General features: G+C 49.1%; 1 protein-coding gene across 2 annotated transcripts in view; it reads left to right on the top strand.

The window, feature by feature from the left end:
• Window positions 1-17,410, top strand: part of TRAM2 (translocation associated membrane protein 2) — a 75,079-nt gene that overhangs the window by 23,086 nt on the left and 34,583 nt on the right. For both annotated transcript variants that reach the window (XM_007193874.2, XM_007193873.2), the window contains exon 2: window positions 16,989-17,052. In XM_007193874.2, coding sequence (XP_007193936.1) covers window positions 16,989-17,052 — 64 coding nt within the window. The remainder of the gene's footprint in view (window positions 1-16,988; window positions 17,053-17,410) is intronic.

The raw sequence follows: 17,410 nt of genomic DNA, 5'->3' as shown, positions 1-17,410 counted from the left end.
ACGTGGCTTGGGTTTCCGTGTTAACGTTCCCGCATTGGGATCGCAGAGGATCGAGTGTCGAGCCGGCTGATCGCTGAGCCTTCTGGAGCAACCAGCTGTGGAACTTTCAAAGGGCCGTGTGTAACTGGCTTGGCAGATGTGGTGGGTGCCAGGGGGACGGAGATGGGGACAAAGAAGCCAGTTTGTAGAAGGAAACAAAATAAATGAGCATAACAGCCTTGGGCCGTTTGGGTGGGGCATGGCGCTTGGGCACCTTCGAACCCCTTTCCTCTTCCCTTTGGATTTTTCCGCTTCCAGAGCCCCCTTTGGCCAGTGACCCCTGCAGACCCCCTCTGGGTAAATGCAGCCCCTTGTCTCCCACCCCCTTGCTCATTACGCATTCCTTTAATCCGGCCCATCTCCAGGTCGCCAGCTGGCAGAGACTCAGCAGATTCCAAACGCCAGCTGGTGCCAGAGTGTTTACACGGGAAGCTTGGCAGACAACTTGCCCCCGGGCTGCTCAGCTGGAGGAAAAGGTAGAAGGACGTCCCAGAGCTGAGGGCCAGTTTGTTTGCAGACTTTGCCTCCTCCCTCTCTCCCCCTCCCCTTTCCCCCACCCTCCTTCAAGGCGCACTCTATCCCCAAAAAGTAAAAGGGAAAAGAATCCTCTGTGTCTGAGGAGGTGCTGGGCTGGGGACTCCCCAGCTCACCCCTTCCACCCACTTTCGTGCAGCGCTTGGAGCACATACAAGTCGAGAGCCTTTTACTTCCTGACTGGAGCAGATACGATTATTGAGACCTTATTTGTCAGTGTAAAGTCAGTCCCCAGAGTGGGTGTGACTTTCCAAAATCAGTGCTAGAAGCTCTGTGGTCGAACATCTGTGGCCTGGGATTCCTTCCTGCAGCCTGAGGGCAGTGGTGTCCTCAGTAAAGGCCCCTGAACATGCAGGCAGGTGGTCGCTGGTCCACAGCGGGGGCTTGTCTTAATGGGAGTTTGTGAGAAGCCAGTCCCAAGGCGTCCTGCACAAAGAAAGTGGTTTCTCCTGGATGTCAGCATCGTTGGTCACTGGGGACTCAGAGAGTGACTGTCTGCCTGCCTCCCACTAGTTTCCCAGGTAATATTCCCAGCACGTGTGGATGGGAGAGCATTTTTGCTGATTTGAAGTGCCCTGTTGCCAGTGGTTGTATTGATGAGGTTAATTATTGTCATGTGGTGTTAGTATTAAGCCTTTTATTTGAGGAGCCTAACGGCTTCCGTCAGGGTCCCACAGGAAACAGATGGGGTGATTGAAGGTTATTGAAGGCGCTCTTCACAAGGGTGGGGACGGGATGAAGGAAGACAGATTAGGGATGGTAAACCCCCCAGGGCTTGCAGTCGTGGAAGATAGCCCTGAACCTGAAGAGAACGGGGATGGAGTGGATGCAGAACTTGTTGAGATGTAAAGGCGAGAGAGAGGGAGAGATCATGGCCACAGGAGCTGTGGCAGCAGGAGGGGGGCTGGACCTTTGGTACTGGATCTAGCCACTGCCACGTCGCCCAGTGGGGAGGGAGCTCGGCAGTGACCCCCTCCTGGTGCCCTCTCACCTCCTGTGGATTAAAGCGAAGCCAGGGGTCCAGGAGGCCCATTGCTGCACTCCATAAAGGTCATCCGCCCTCTGCCCTGGGCCCCGGGGCAGGATGGAGACTCACGCAGCCCAGTAGCAGTTGCCGATTCTCTTCTATCTCCTGTTTTGAGTCCTGCCTCCTTTATGCCCACGGGCAGTCAGAAAGGGGGGGGGGGTGGTGGCGAAGCGAGACCGGTGCTCCTGAAATACTGCAAACGCTGACAACAGCCCTTCGGGGCAGATGTTTCCTGACTGCAATAAGCCAAACCATGTAACGCGTTTACTTTAAGCTACTTATTACCCTGATCTCTGGTGAGACCAGGATTGCCCTGGCTTCTGAAAAGTGGCAGCACGTCAAATGCTTCCGCATCCCTCTTTTGCCCCAGTTCAGACAATACTCAAGTACCACTTAAACCCATTTCCTTCTCGGCCAGTGAGTGCTCTGTACCCTCGGCCCTCTGGGACCAAGAGGAGGTTCCAGGGGAGCATAAATAGGATTCTGATCATGTGTCCGATTACCACTAGTCTTGGAATATCTGTATCCATCGGGAGATTACTTCCCTGACAGTTTCAAGTGGAGGAGCTCAGACTCACTAGACTGTCAGGTAACTGATAAAATTTAATTGGTAAATTATGAAATGTGGGACAGCCTGTAGAGTTCTGTGGCTGGAAATAGAGTTTGAATTTTTATGTGACAGTGTTGCCTCCCTAATTGAAGGAAGCAGTTGTTTTTTCATCTGGGCTTGGCTAGATGTTGAAATGCCCACGATGCTGGAATGGACAGCATCCCATTGATGAACTCAGTAGGCAAAAAGTTGACTTTGGAGCCCGGTAGCTTTTAGAATGAATGGATGCATGCAAGTTTCAAGGGGTCTGAGGGCCAGATTTCCTCTCTGCTTCCCGGTTTAGACTAGCTTGTTTGAAACACAAGCGGATCTCAGCTGTTCTGAAGTTGGCCCATGCAGTAGATGGCCCCCCAAAGCCGCCATGATGCACTAAGCCAGCTGGTTCTATCTGGAGGCCTCCTGCACTTTCTCAGCACAATCGTGATTCTTCTCCCCCTCCCCCCTCCCCTCTACTTTACCACAATCTGTACGTCTTCCTGGCTCAGCTCCCCCCGTCCCAGAAGTCTTTCCTGAGGAGATCCATATATCTCCATACCCAGAGCACTTACTGATATTTACTGAGTCCCTCCTTTGTGCCAAGGACCCTAGGGGTGCAAAGATGAATGAAGCCGTGGTCTCTGCCTTGGGAAAGTAAAAGAGACCCGACTTGTCCTTTGTCTGATCATGTCCTGATTCATGACATCTTTTCTCGTTGTCTCACAAATAATTCTTCACTCGGCCAAGTCTCCATCCTTAGTTTTCAGGCCCATTGTTCAGGGGTGCACGTGGTTAGGAGTCCACACGCCACAGTCCGGTGACTCTTGGGTTCCAGTCCCACTTCTGGGGCTTATTAGCTGTGTGTGCCTTTGGGCAAGCTTCCTAAGCTTTTTGAGCTTTGATTGTCCTGTATAATAGGGCTTCTGGGAAGATTAAATGAGAGAATTTCTGTTAAGTGTTTACAGTGATTCCTGGCACATAGTAGGAGCACAGTAAATAGTAGTAGTAGTAGTGGCAGTGATAGCAGCCATAGTAGTTTCTTCTAGAGCTGGAGGTTAAATGAGGTGAAGCTGTTTGGTGTTTAGCACAGGGCCCAACATTTAATGAGATCTCACACATTCAATGTTGTTCCTTACAGACTTGTTGAGGTAATCACATAAAATGCCTCAACCTGGCCTGACTTACAGTAAATGTTCAATAAAGGGCGGTCAGTTTTATCACCTCTGAAATTGAGGAGTTGCGCTAGATTGATAACTTCGCTCCTGATTTTGGTCTCTGAGCCTTTGAGGGAAGGAAGTGGGTCTTAGAATTTTTTTCATCTCCAGTGGCATCGTGCCTTGCCCAGGGCATGGACTCAGTAAATATTCTGTGATTGATGGGTTGATTTTATATTTTTAAAAGTTTTTAAAATTCTTTAATTTTTAATTCTTCAGTTCTAACCAAAGGTATGTTTCTGGGGTGTGAAAGTGTCTTACCAGCCTGCTTTGCATGCACATGTGTGCACGCATACACACACACTTCTAATGCTTTCCTGGACACATCCATTAGAAACCCCGGGGGGACCATTGGCAGATCCAGGAGAAGGCCCCAGGAGCCCCCTCTGTGGCAGTAGTGACAGGCACTGCAGGTCTCTGAACGTGGACCCTGGCCCTCGGCCAGATGCTTATGGGCGTGTCTGAGGGCTCTGATTCCGAACCCCATCAGCCCGGCTAGAGATGGTGAAGGCTGATGGAGGGATGGGAAGCCGCAGGCCTCCTGTGGCCGGCACCCTCACGATCCCCCCGGAACCCGCCGAACAGCCATCCTCCTGTGAGTCCGTCCAGGTGGCCCTGCCTCTCCCTCTCGGGACATGACTGAAGGTGAAGCGATGGCCTCGGAGAGGGGCAGTGCGGTGCTGGGTCAGAGGAAGCGATTGACGAGACAGAGATGGTGCCCAGCCCTGTAGCGCGGGACGGGGAGGGGGTGTTAGTTTTGGTTTTGCCTCTCCCACCACGTCCTGCACAGCCCTCTTTGACCTCCTGTTTCCCCCTCTGAATTACGTCAATTCAGGGCGAACTGATGGAGCCTCTTCTCTGGATCTAGACAAGTGTCAGAACTTCAGAGGGGGCAGGGATCTTGGGGAGCGGGGCCTGAGGGGGGAGCTGCCCAGGGCCGGTGCTCCCCTCGGCCATCCCTCTCCTGTGGTTCTGGAGCTCATTCCCTGAAGAGAGCCCCCTTGAATAGATGTATTCCTTGCAGCTCTCCCGTTTTCTGCATATCCAGTCCCTTTTCCTCCAGCGGTCTCTCTCGTCACCACACGGAGGTTTGAGCTCTTGCATCCCTCCCTGACCTCCCGACCGCTGGAACAAGCGGTGCAGGCTCATTTCCCCTTCTCTCTCCCCTTCACGCTCACCCCGTGCACCAGCTTCTGCCCCCTCCTTCTCTGCAACATTTACTCAGCAAGGTCCCTGATGACCTTCCCATCCCCAGATCGGATAGACTCTTCATGTACTCATTCATTCCACAAATATTTATTGGGCTCTCACTGTTCCAGCTGCTCTGGATCCATCAGAAAAAAAAAAAAAAGTTAAGACCCCTGCTGCCTGCAGCAAGCATCTCAGTGCCAGGCTGACTGGTCCTCCCCGGAGCCCGGACTCCTTCCGACGCTCTCCTCCCCTGGCTGTTGGACCCCTTCTGCTTCCTTCTGCCTCTGTGACTGGTCCTTCTCAGCCCACTCCCTCCCTCCCCCTCCCCCTCCCAGCCCTGGACCACAGCTGTTTTCCCTCTCAGTTGATGATCCCACCACCCGCAAGGTTTGGAACAGCCATCCTAACACCAAGCACGTCTCATTGAAGCTCTAGGTTTCTACGTCCGTTTCCTGAACAAGACCAGAGCACTGCTCTTGGCTACTCCCCACCTGAGTTTACTGTGCCGTCGAGCCCTCTGAGAACGACCCCACGCTGCCTGTGTCTGTGGCCATCCCCTTCATGCAGGCCTGTGTTACCCTTCCTTCCTACTGGCTTCCTGCCCCCCACGCTTCCCCAGCCCGTCCTCTGCGCCCTGAGCAGCACGAGCTCTCTGCAGTGGGGACCTCATCGTGTTATGCCTTGCTTAAAGCCTCCTGCAAGTCGGATGAAGTCCAGTTTTTATACCTGCCATAAAGGGCCCTTCATAGGACCTGGTTCTTGCCAGCCTTCCCGCCTCATCGCCTTCCTCACGCAGACCATCTCCTGGGAGTCCTGTTTCTTCTGCTTCTCTGCCTGCGTGCACGCAGCCCCTTCCTGCCTTCTTTCAGCCTGCCCATCCCTTCAGGATGCAGATTGGGCAGAACCTCCTGGCTGAAGTTCTCCACGGCAGGTGGGGCCCCCCTCTGGTCTCCCACGCTGCTGTACATACCCCCTAATAATGACGATGTTGTTGTGATGCAGATGAGCCTTTCCATACTGATTTGTCTGGCTGGGCTCCAAACTTGGGTGGTGCCTTTCCTGCCTGGGACGGTGTTTGGGGTGAGGGCATTCCTGTGTCTGGGAGTTGAAGGGGCAAAGCTTAGAAAGCTGAGGTGGGGTAGCTGTGGAGTCCTGGGATCCAGGCAGGGGTCCTGATTCCTCTGTAGGCACCAGGGAGTCATGGAGGACTCTGGAGCGGGGCCTGTGGTATCTTAGGAAGGCAGATCTGTAGTCTTCCTCAGTCAGGGAGATGGCGAAACAGCACTCAGGGTGGTTCCCCTCTGCAGGCCACGGCCTTGGTTCCTACCTTGGGGTGAGGGTACAGAGGGGGACAGAGTAGTGGCTGAAGAGCTGTCCCCCCTCCCAGGCCTCGGCAGGGAGGGGTCCCCCGCCCCCTTGTGTGTGCCTGTGTGTCTGCGTCCTCCCCTTCTCCGCCTCTTGCTGTGTGGTTGTCTTGCAAGGAGATCATCTGTGCTTCTCGGCCAAAGCTTAAGGTCCCTGGTGTCCCTGGCGGTTCCTGTTCCTTCTTGTGTCCCGCTGAAATAGAGTGGGGCACACCTGGCCCCTGGCTCTTGCTCCAAGGCCTGGCTTCACCAGCAGGTGGGGAACGGGGCGTTGCACACCGAGTGTCGGATGAGGGTGCCTGCGGCCTCCCGTCAACCTCCGAGAACCCACTATGAGTTCAGACTCTGTCCGGCCTCTCCCTCTGAGGTGTGGTTTTCTTCCTGGGCTGCCTTCACCTGTGTGAGGTCACAGGCAGCCTCCTGGGGTGCTGAGAGGCTGTGATGGAGGCTGGCCTCCGGGGCAGAGAAGAAACACCACACATTTTTAGATGTCATTTAAAATACCACTTTCAGTTAGTAAAATGAGATTTTTGTACTAACATATATAGCTTTATCTGAGTGTGGGTATGTGTGTGAGTGTGAGAGAGAGAAAGTATCTTAGAATACAGCATGTAACCTAGATATCAGCGTTTGTCTGGGCTTTATTTATTCAGTTGAGGGGTATGGAGGGACTCTTGCGGCAAAATGTGGGTAGTGTTTACCTCAAGCAATGCCTTTGGGGTTCGATATGTATTTTCTGTTTATCTGTAGCACATTTTTCTGGGAACTCTTGCCTTTTATGTTGTTATTTTCCTTCTCCACTTTGAAGACGATTTGGGACATCCCCTTGTGAATATTATTTGCTGACAAACAGGGATATTTGAGTGCTGGGTGTTTTTTATTCACCTTGATGGCCTTGGTTTAATTCACCTGAATCAAATCATCATCCATTAAGTTCTCTCAGGTGCCCTCCTGCAGGTGGTCCTTGACAGGTCTTTGTAGACTCAGGCAAAATAGGCTGGATGCCTGCCAAGGGCGGGGTTATAAGGCATGTCCCGTGAGAGCGGGAAAGAGGCAGTTCAGAGCTAGGATGCGCAGAGCAGAGCTCCCGGCCTGGCCTCAGTTTCCTGCGAGGGCGGAAGGTAAGGCTGGTATTAGGTGGCACCACAGAGGCCATTGCTGGGACCTGTCACCTAATCCCTCACCCCTCAGTGGGGTAGGGGTGTGCAGAAACCGGGACAGCAGAGATCACACATCCTCAATGCCAGAGGAATGGCGTACTGTAAAAACTCGCTTATTTGCCCTAGTTTGCTCAGTTTGAGCGTGGGCAGAGGTGGACAGCCTGGGCCAGGGCCTCCCTTCATGGGCCCGACACGAACCCGAGAGGAATCTGAGGGTTCCCGTGGGAATCAGCCTCTGCCCTGCCGTTGGGCCTGGTTGGTGGCCCCTGGAGACGCTTCTTTGCTGTCTCAAGTTCATTTTTCTAGCAAGCTCTACTCCCCATGCCTGGCTCTTCAGTCAGAACGTGGGGATGGACATGCTGATGTTTTGAGTAGGAAACTTTCCAGATGGTGGAGAATAATTAAACATGGTGGCGGTCGATCACTGTCTGCCTGCTCTTTTCTTCCTTAATTGTAAATAAGCAAATGAAGGCAAATCCACCTGGGCCCCCGCCTGGTCCAGCTACCTGGCTCTTCAGAGCTCCTGAATAATCCTTTCGCGTCCCCCATGCCTGGCAGCCTCCCTCGACAGTTGCCAGTGATTAGGGCCTGGCCATTGCAGACACATCTGTGCTGGTTAGAATTGCCCCCCTCCTTGTGCTGATGGAACTAAAGCTTCTTTGGAAACTGAACCTCAGATGACCTGTGATGTATTGGTGCCGTGGATCCTTTTCTGCAATCAAATCTAAAATGTTACTGAGTCGGAACCCTCCGAAAATCACTCGGAGCCTAAAATTCTACACTCCAAAACTCTTTCTTTTTTCTTTGTTGATTTTTAATTTATTTTAAAGATCATATTGCATCTGAACAGGCGGCTTTTGCCCAAAAGGTAAAGATATTTTGTCCTGACCCATGTGGGTGTTTTAGGAATATCCACAAAGAATCTGAACTCTGCTATGCGGTGCAAGAGAAGCACATTTTAAGAACATTGACATTCTAAAAAGCTATTTTGTGTGAACACTTCCTTATTTTGTTGTTATTTTAAAAATTTTAATGACCAAGCGCTTCTTTATTTTTATTTAGTTTTTAGCTTCTGTGAGGAATGGTTTATGAGTATGCTGACCCACCCAAACAAGGGGAAAGCTCCTGGGGTTGGGGGTGAAATATACAATCAAGTAAGAGTATTTGAAATATTGACCCAGGGCTCTTTTTTGAGGGAGCAGATGAGAGTGTATATATAATAAGGCCTCCAGAGAAGAAGTATATTTATTACATGGAATGTAGGTATTTTATCTAAGGCTATCGGTAAGGCACATAGTAGGTCAAGTTCAATAGGACTCGGTGCTTTCACTGCCGAGGGCCCGGGTTCAATCCCTGGTGGGGAACTAAGATCCCACGGCGAGGCCAAAAAAAAAAAAAAAATTAAAAGCTCAACTTCAAAGATTTTTAAAACTCTATAAGTGACCCTTTCTAAATTCCTCTCGATCCCAAAATAAAGTTTAGACCTTGGAACCGATGAATGTCGTAAAGCAAGCACTATCATTATATTGCGGGTGCTCCAATGATGGGTTTTGCTCGTAAATATACAGTGTCGTTTTTTAACCTGATACAAAACTGCAGTCGTGACTGTTAATAGGGAGTCTTCTCAGCGTGGTGAACACAGGCTTGTAGAGAATCTGTTTTGTGTGTTTGGGTAGCTTTGCCTAGTTCTTACATTAAGGCAGTTTTTCAAGTGAGAAAACTGAATCTCCAAACGTTGCTAAAAGCCACCCAGAAGGTCCTGTCAGCATCCTGCCCCTGGCTGCAGGCACTCGGCCCTCCCCGCCAGCCCCTGGTCATCCAGACGGAAAATTTCAGAAAGCAAGCATGAAAAGCATCTTTGTCTCAGCTGTATCTGCCTTTTATTGAGTGACAGTGGGGCTGCAAACCTCACCCTTCAAGTACTGGCCCTAAAAAGGTGTGTGCAGGTGACCAGCCCAACTCATAAAGCCAACACTTCAGGAGAGAAGGGCTAAAAGACTCTTTTATTAAAAAGAAAAAAAAAACAAACCAAAAAAACCCTTCCTCATCAATTGGGCATTACTTTTATTTATTTATTTCTAATTTTTTTTCTTTTTCTTTTTCTGCAGTGTTTTTAAATTGAAGTATAGTTGATGTACGATATTATATGTTACAGGTGTACAGTATAGTGATTCACAATTTTTAAAGGTTATACTCCATTTATAGTTATTATAAAATATTGGTTATATTCCCCATGTTGTACAATATATCCTTGTAGCTTATTTTATACATAATAGTTTGTACCCCTTAATCCCCTGCTCCTGTGTTGCCCCTCCCCCCTTCCTTCTCCCTGCTGGTAACCACTAGTTTGTTCTCTATACCTGTGAGAGGCATGACTTTTAAATGTTTTCCTGTCTGACTGAAATTTTTCTATCCACTGCCTGGGCAGAAAGATGCAAAATCAATTTTGGGAAGTTCTGAGTGGGGGTCGTTTGGCTTCCTGAGAGCAGGCTGGGCCGGGAGAGGGGGACAGGTCACTTGGCTCTACTTGTGCTCCTGAGGACCAGGGCATGAGCATCTCTCGGTCAGAGGGGTTCTGGGTCGGCCACGTGGACTGTGTTTCAGCCCCGGGGTGAGAGAGGCGTTGTTCATGGTGCAGAGCAGTTTGGAGCAGGGCTGCCTGTGAACAGGGGGCCTCCTCCCCTGTCCTGCCCTTGGTGGCTAATCTTGCAGCGCAGCCCCTTCCAAGGACCAATGCGTGAATGTGGCCAAGAAATAAACAATAAACCAAACCAAAGGTCAAATACTGCTTACCAGGAAAACCATGAGACTGCCTTCATGACATCTCGCCTCTCTTATCTTTGGTGCCCAGATATCAGCTTGCAGTGTAAAAGAGCAGATTGGGGTATTGGGAAGCCCAGGTGTGCCCGGTATCTGGGGCTTGCGGGCTGGCAGGTTGACTTGAGAGACCCTTGTTTTCTCGCTGTTGGATACAGATGACACCTGGGCCTCATCTTCACAACCTTCAGAAGCAGGAATATATTTTAAACTTGTGGGAAGACCTCTCAGCAGGCTGTCAGCGTGAGGCTGTGTTTTTGGCATTGACAGGAAGTGGAACCAGGAAATGATAGCCTTTTGGAGCTGAAGGTGGAGAGGACCTTTAAGGACGTCCGTTCTACCACCTGATCCTTTCTGTGCTTATCTGTAAAATGGGAATGTTATGAGTGTCTGCCTCATAGGGTGGTGGTGAGAACTACATGAAGTAATTTCTGTAAAGCACCTAGAAACGTGCGTGGCACTGAGTAAACCCTTGATAACATTCACAGCCATTATTTTTGTTGTTCATGGATGAGAAGACTGGGGTCCAGAGAGGTAAAATGCCTTGCCTGAGGTCTCCCAGCTGCCGCCCCAGCAGAGCTGGGACTGGAGTCCAAGTCCACTGTGCTCTTCTGGTGGCAGCTGTTTACTGGCGTCCTTGGTCTAGTTGCAACTGAGAGCTCAGATTCATGTGCCCCTAATAGAACACGGCATGTGGACGGTTTTGGTTTTGTTACGGCTACACAAGCAAGCTCAGTGTCACTGCCTTTGTGCTTGATGCCCTGTTTGAGTTGAAAGTTCAATGAGGCTTCCTCTGTGTGTGTTTGTGTGTGTGTGTGCGTGCGTGTGTGGTGGCCCCTGCTACGTAATTTAGTGCTCTCCTTTGCATTAGTGTGTTAGCATGTTTCCACTTTTAACCTTTCACCCACTGATCCAGGCATTTAAAATGCTATTAAACTCAATAATGTTTCCTTTCAAATAGCCTTAGAGGTATGGGAAATAATTGGAATGACATTTTTAATGGGCTCCTGTTTCTCAGCCCTCTGTGTTACACAAACCCAGCCAGTGCTGGCAGAGGGGGGCTTGTTGGCCGTTTCGTCCCTGGTCTGAGGTTGGGAGAAGTCGGGAGTGAAGTTTCGGGGTGCCAGAGGACCTTTTAAAGCACAGAGAATGGTTTTTGTGCTGGAAAAGTAGAGTTGCTTTTTTAGGGCAGTCTTTTTTAAATGATATTTTTTTTCCAGAGAACTGAATTTTATTTATTTATTTATTTATTTATTTATTTATTTATTTGGCTGTGTTGGGTCTTCGTTTCTGTGCGAGGGCATTCTCTAGTTGCGGCAAGCGGGGGCCACTCTTCATCGCGGTGCGTGGGCCTCTCACTGTCGCGGCCTCTCTTGCTGCGGAGCACAGGCTCCAGACGCGCAGGCTCAGTAATTGTGGCTCACGGGCCTAGTTGCTCCGCGGCATGTGAGATCTTCCCAGACCAGGGCTCGAACCCGTGTCCCCTGCATTAGCAGGCAGATTCTCAACCACTGCGCCACCAGGGAAGCCCTAGGGCAGTCTTTTTTGTTTTCTTAATGGGCGAGGTGAATCCAGGAGCTGATCCCTCCTTCCTCCTTCTGATGGCTTCGAGAAAGCTTAGGGCCAAATTTCTGGGGACCTTTAGCCAACGAGTTGGACTTTCTGGAATGAGGTTTTGTGGATCAGCCTCATTCCGGCTCCTTCTTTTTGCCTTCAATACATATTTTTGTTTGTTCTCTCCTGCTTCTGTTTTATGTCACCGTTATATTTTATGTGCCGTATTGTGTGTCTCCTAAATTTGTTTTTGGAACACAGTTTTAAAAAATCAAATTGAATGTTGTCTTTTCTGTTTGTAAAGTTGTGAGGTCCTGCTGGGGAGAGGACCTCTCTGTGCCCCAGGTTTAGCCTCTTCATCGATGAAACAGGGAAATGGACATTATCTTGCTGAGACGTGTAACGTGGGAGTGAGCACAGCTGCCTGAAAGAAGGTTGCACGGTTCGGAATGGTTTCTCCTGCTACGACGAGGGGCGCAGGGATGGAAAAATACTGGAATCTCAAATTTTTTGCTTTAATCAGAGTCCCAGGTCCTATTCTCTTAGAATCATGTTCAGAGAGCATTTGTTAAGCATTCGTCTGCGGTTACTAAATATTATAGCTGCTTGCCGTATTCGCTCATCAAATAGGCATTTATGAGAGACCTACAACGTGCCCAGCACTGGGACGGACCCCAGGGAGAGAGAGGGGACATGCACAGGGGAATGAATGAGGGCAGAGGACAAGCTGAGGGTCAGGTGACAGTGCAATACCGGCTCCCCTGCTTAATCATGTCTGCATTTAGCAAGTGCTTGCCGAGCATGGGCTGTTTCTGGGCACTGTTGCAGGCAGTGGGTTGAAGATAATCAAGATGAGTGAGATCCCCACTTTCTTAGAACTTACATTCCAGTGAAGGGAGAGTTTAAAAACGAGGAAAGACAAACCCCATAAAGCTGTCTACTTACCAAGGGTGAATTTTATGGTGTGTAAATTACACCTCAATAAAGGTTAAAAAAGAAAAGAACCTCGGCCCTCGTTGGCCTTTGGGTTTGCCGCAGGACAGCTGACCCTCACTCTCCGCGCCTCTTGTGTGTGCAGTGGGGCTGCTCGCTGACATGTATATGTGACCTCAGAACCTGATCTCCGGGTTTTGCGGTATCTGTGGACGTGCACAGGGCGGTGCGACGTGTGGCTCACCCAACGAGATGTCCCCAGATGAAGGGGAACCCGGCGACACTCTGCCCTCCTGGTCCAGCTCCTGCTGTGAGCAAGTGGGCTTTTTGCCATGTGCTTAGTGCCACGTTCTTGCATCTTTGTGCCTTTTGTGGGTGACCTGGCTGCTTAAAATGGCCCTCACGCGTGGTGCTGGGCCGCCGCCTCGGGATCCGGAGCATGGGGAGGCCGTGAGGGGCCTGGCGGAGAACATAAGAGTGTTAGAAGGGCTTCCTTCAGGTGCGAGCCACAGGTTCAGTGTTCACGCTTCAACAGCCTGTGTTCCATACAGCGTCTTTCAACAGGAACACACGTAAACCAAGGTTCCATGTTGACTGGTTGATGGAAAAGGACCAGAGGCCTTTAGGAACCTAACCCCTAGGAGCAGTGGTCCTTTGTCGCTGGGATCACGGTAACTTCCCAAACAGAACGACTGGGAGTAACCAGAATGGACTGGATATGCAGGGCCAGACCAAGGGCATCTGCCCAGCCTATATGCCAAACGGCTGTCCTCCTTAAAAAAAGGGGGGATTATTCTTCCCGCAGTTACAGGCTGATGCTCTGTTGTGTTAACTCCTGTGTCAATAGCTGTTTCCCTTAATTCAGGGTACAACTTCTTGTGTAGGACAGCATTACTTCACATACCATTTTTGTGTATATATCTGACTTGGGGCTAATTGAGACAACAACACAGCTTTTTTTTTTTTTTTTTTATAAATTTATTTATTTATTTTTGGCTGCGTTGGGTCTTTGTTGCTGCGCATGGGCTTTTCTCTAGTTGTGGCGAGGGGGGGCTTCGTTGTGGTGCACGGTGTGATGCAGTGGCTTCTCTTGTTGCAGAGCGTGGGCTCTAGGCGTGCGGGCTTCAGTAGTTGTGGCTTGAAGGCTCTAGAGTGCAGGCTCAGTAGTTGTGGTGCACGGGCTTAGTTGCTCCATGGCATGTGAGATCTTCCCGGACCAGGGCTTGAACCCGTGTCCCCTGCATTGGCAGGCGGATTCTCAACCACTGCGCCACCAGGGAAGCGCACAGCTTTTTTTTTAATTGAAGTGTAGTTGATTTACAATGTTGTGTTTCAGGTGTACAGTAAAGTGATTCAGTTATACATATATATATCTATATATATATATTCTTTATCAAATTCTTTTCCATTATAGGTTATTCCAAGATATTGAATGTATTCCCTGTGCTGTACAGTAGGTCCTTGTTGTTTATCTGTTTTATATATAGTAGTGTGTATCTGCTAATCCCAAACTCCTAATTTATACCCCTCTCCCTGGCTTTCCCCTTTGGTAAACATAAGTCTGTTTTCTATGTCTAGAAACACAGCTTTTTAATTTGTTTAAAACAGACTTTCTGCCTGTTACATTTTGTGCTTTTAACCAATTAAAGAAGCCAGTGGCATTCTTAGTTTTATCTTGTCTATGTTTTCCACTAGTATATCCCTGTGATTTTTTTGTGCCCTTTATTAACTGCCGCCTTCTAAAATCTTTTTCAATAAAAAGAAAGGATGCCAAAAAAAAAAAAAAGTCCATACATCTGTATACACTTTCACAGTGAGCCCGTTTTATTTGGCCGAGCTTTTCAGTGTTAAACATTAGGGGTAGCCCTGTGGGAAACAGTAATGAAAAGCACTAGTATGTATAGGAAGTTTTTATTATATAACCACTTATCTCTACGTTGACATCAGTAAACAAAAGGTTGACCTACATGTTTTCTCTGTCACTATACTTTGAATACTTTCATGTACTCTGAATATTTTTGTGCCTTGGTCTTTATGCTCCTGTAACAACCATTTGATTAACAGAGCTAAGAAAGTGATTTAAATAGTATTTAATAAGTTGTAGCTCTTATACTAAATAAGTCAGAAGGAGAAAGACAAATACCATATAATATTGCTTATATGTGGAATCTACAATATACAAGTGAACTTATTTACAAAACAGAAATAGACTCACAGACATAGAAAACAAATTTATGGTTACCAAAGGGGATATATTAGGAGTTTGGGATTAGCTGATACAAACTACTTTGTATAAAATAGATAAAACACAAGGTCCTACTGTAGAGCACAGGTAACTATATTCAATATCCTGTAATAAACTATAATGGAAAAGAATTTGAAAAAGTGTATATGTGTATGTATATGTTTATATATGTGTATATGTATATATATATATCGCTGAATCACTTTGCTGTACACCAGAAACTAATACAACATTGTAAATCAACTATAGTTCAATTAAAAAAAAAATTAGAAAAGAAAGTTGTAGCTCTTGTCAAGTGGCATAAACACAATCCAAGTTATAATGTCAGAGTAAAATGAAATAAATTCCAAGTGTAGAAATGCATGGGAAAAGCTCTCAGAGAACTGACCCCATACATGTGGAGAGAGAGAGGAAAACCAAGACCGTAGAGTGAATATTCAGTTTTTAACTTTACGTATTTCTGAATTGTTTCACTTTTTAAAAAGTATGTTTCTTTTGAAGTTAAAATAAAAATTGACCTAAAACATAAGTTGGGTAAATGAAATGAATTCTCTGGAGGACGCAGACAGTGACTGGCCAGAGAGGCCTGCTTTGCGAGGCTGGTGAGGGTGGGGCTCCCATGAGGGGCTCCCGGGCTGGGCTCCGTGTGGGCGGCTCCCTGATGCCCCCGAGGGGCAGGGTTAATTGGCCGGGGCAGCCCAGGCATCGAGATTCTAGAACCTCCCCCAGGGGTTCGAATGTGCTCTATGCATGGGATTCTGATGTCTCTTAGGAATGGACTCTGGCCAACTTCAGGAGGCCGTCTGGGGGTTCATACAGGTGATGGGGTCTGGGGAACCCCAGCAGAAAAGTCTGGAAGGCACTCAGGGCTAACCAGCTCTTCCTCCATCCCCGCTCAAGATTCAGAGCCCAGGAGAGGGGGTCTGATGGGCTGGGGAGAGGGTCTGCTCCCTGTATCCTCCTGGGAGGACCGTGGTCACCACAGTGACAACACACAGCTGGGGAGGGGTGTCTCCTCTGGAAGTCCTGGTATGTTGGGAAGGGGCAAAGGGGTACTGGTCAGCCAGAACCCCACAGAGGTCCTCTTCGGCCCACCAGCTGAAAAGACAAGTGTGTTTCCTGAATAAAACTGAAGGAGAGATTGTGCCTTGAGTATGGTACAGCATTTGGTGGAGGGGCCGGAAGGCATCATTCAACCATTTCCCTGCTGCTTCTGCCACAGTCCAGTGTGTTTCCTCCACACCCACGGTGCACCCTTCACATCTTTTTGTTTAGAGGAGAACCAGTAACGCTACTGATGAGGTGTCCCCAGGGGCGTCCCAGAAAAGGCCTGGGGTCTGGCCGCCCCTCACCTGGCCTCCGCACCTGCTCCAGAACTTCTCAGCCCCCGCTGCACGTCAGAAACATCTGGGGAGCTTTAAACAATGCTAACAGCTGGGCCATCGCCACCCAGACCAGCTGGAGTACCACAAATATCCTGCCTTTTAGAGGCACGGGAAGTGAGGCGCCAGGTGTAAGATCACGGCTCATGGTTGCGAGGTGGGCAAATGCAGAGGCAGCGTCTGAACCTAGGCAATCGGTTCTTGAGTCCAAGCTTCGAATCCTGCATCTTGTAGTCTCTCCCCTGCAGGCTGAATTGAAAGAGGACTGAGCTGGCCATTAATAACCAAGTGACGACCACAGTTCTTTCACAGCACAACCAAGATTTGAAGGGCAGCTTTCGAAATAAACAGACCAACAGTGTGGAGTGTTATGTCCTGCCCCGCAATAGGGCATATGTGAAATTAGCAGCTGGAATTCTCTGTTTCTGAGGCTCAAGTTTAGACTTTGCGGGCTGCCGCCCACGGTGCAGTTAGCCAGCGTGCTGGGGAACCTCGGCTAGGTCCTAAGTTCTGGAAACCTCTGGAAGGCTGTGACCTCACCTTCTGTTAGTTTCTGACTTCACCAGTGCTGGGGACTTAAAACTAACTTGATAAACACTTGAATGAGTGAATGGCAGACAGATTTGTACCCTTTGCTTGTGAGCTCTCAGCTGGCCAAGCACACCTTGTTGTATTCCATCTGCAGCGAGTACAAGTCTAGATACCCTCCAGGACTTGGGATTGTTTTGTTTGTTTTTAGTGCAGGTATTGGGAGGGATGTCATTAAAGAAAATGGGAAAAAAACAAATGGTGCTAACTTGTGCTCTAGGTGAAACCCTTCATTGGAGAGGCCTGTGGGTCTGAGGTGTGAAAGGCGTGGCCCCAGGGCTGGTAGCAGGCTTTGCTTGTTTCTTTTGATGTGGACAAAAAGCTAACATGGAACTTTTTCCCTCTATTTCACAGGTCACCGCCAAGACTGCCTTCCTATTTATTTTACCTCAGTATAATGTTAGCGTGCCTACAGCAGGTAAGAAAAGCACTGGTCTCTATCTTTCCTGGGCCCTGTTAACCCCAAAGTTCTTGGAAAACTTCCTTTTCCTGTGTATGTGTATGATCATTTTAGATATTTAGACTCAGCATCCAACTCCCTGTTGCTCTCAAGATGCAGCTTCGGGCCACGTCTAGCCCTTAGCCTGACGCTCTGCGAGCTTGAGGTTCTCGGGTCCACCTCCAGGAACTGGGCATCGCTGGTGCCCTCATGGCGAATAAAGGTGGAATGTTCTTCACTGAATCCAGCCCTCCCCTCTTCATTCTGCAGTGGACAGGCGAGTTGTCTGGACTTGGAGGTCAGATTCCTTTCTTGGCCTGGCTCCACCCGCGGCTAG

The sequence above is a fragment of the Balaenoptera acutorostrata genome, chromosome 10 (assembly GCF_949987535.1).
Source record: "Balaenoptera acutorostrata chromosome 10, mBalAcu1.1, whole genome shotgun sequence".
NCBI lineage: Eukaryota > Metazoa > Chordata > Mammalia > Artiodactyla > Balaenopteridae > Balaenoptera > Balaenoptera acutorostrata.
This window is presented reverse-complemented; position numbering and strand designations above follow the sequence as displayed.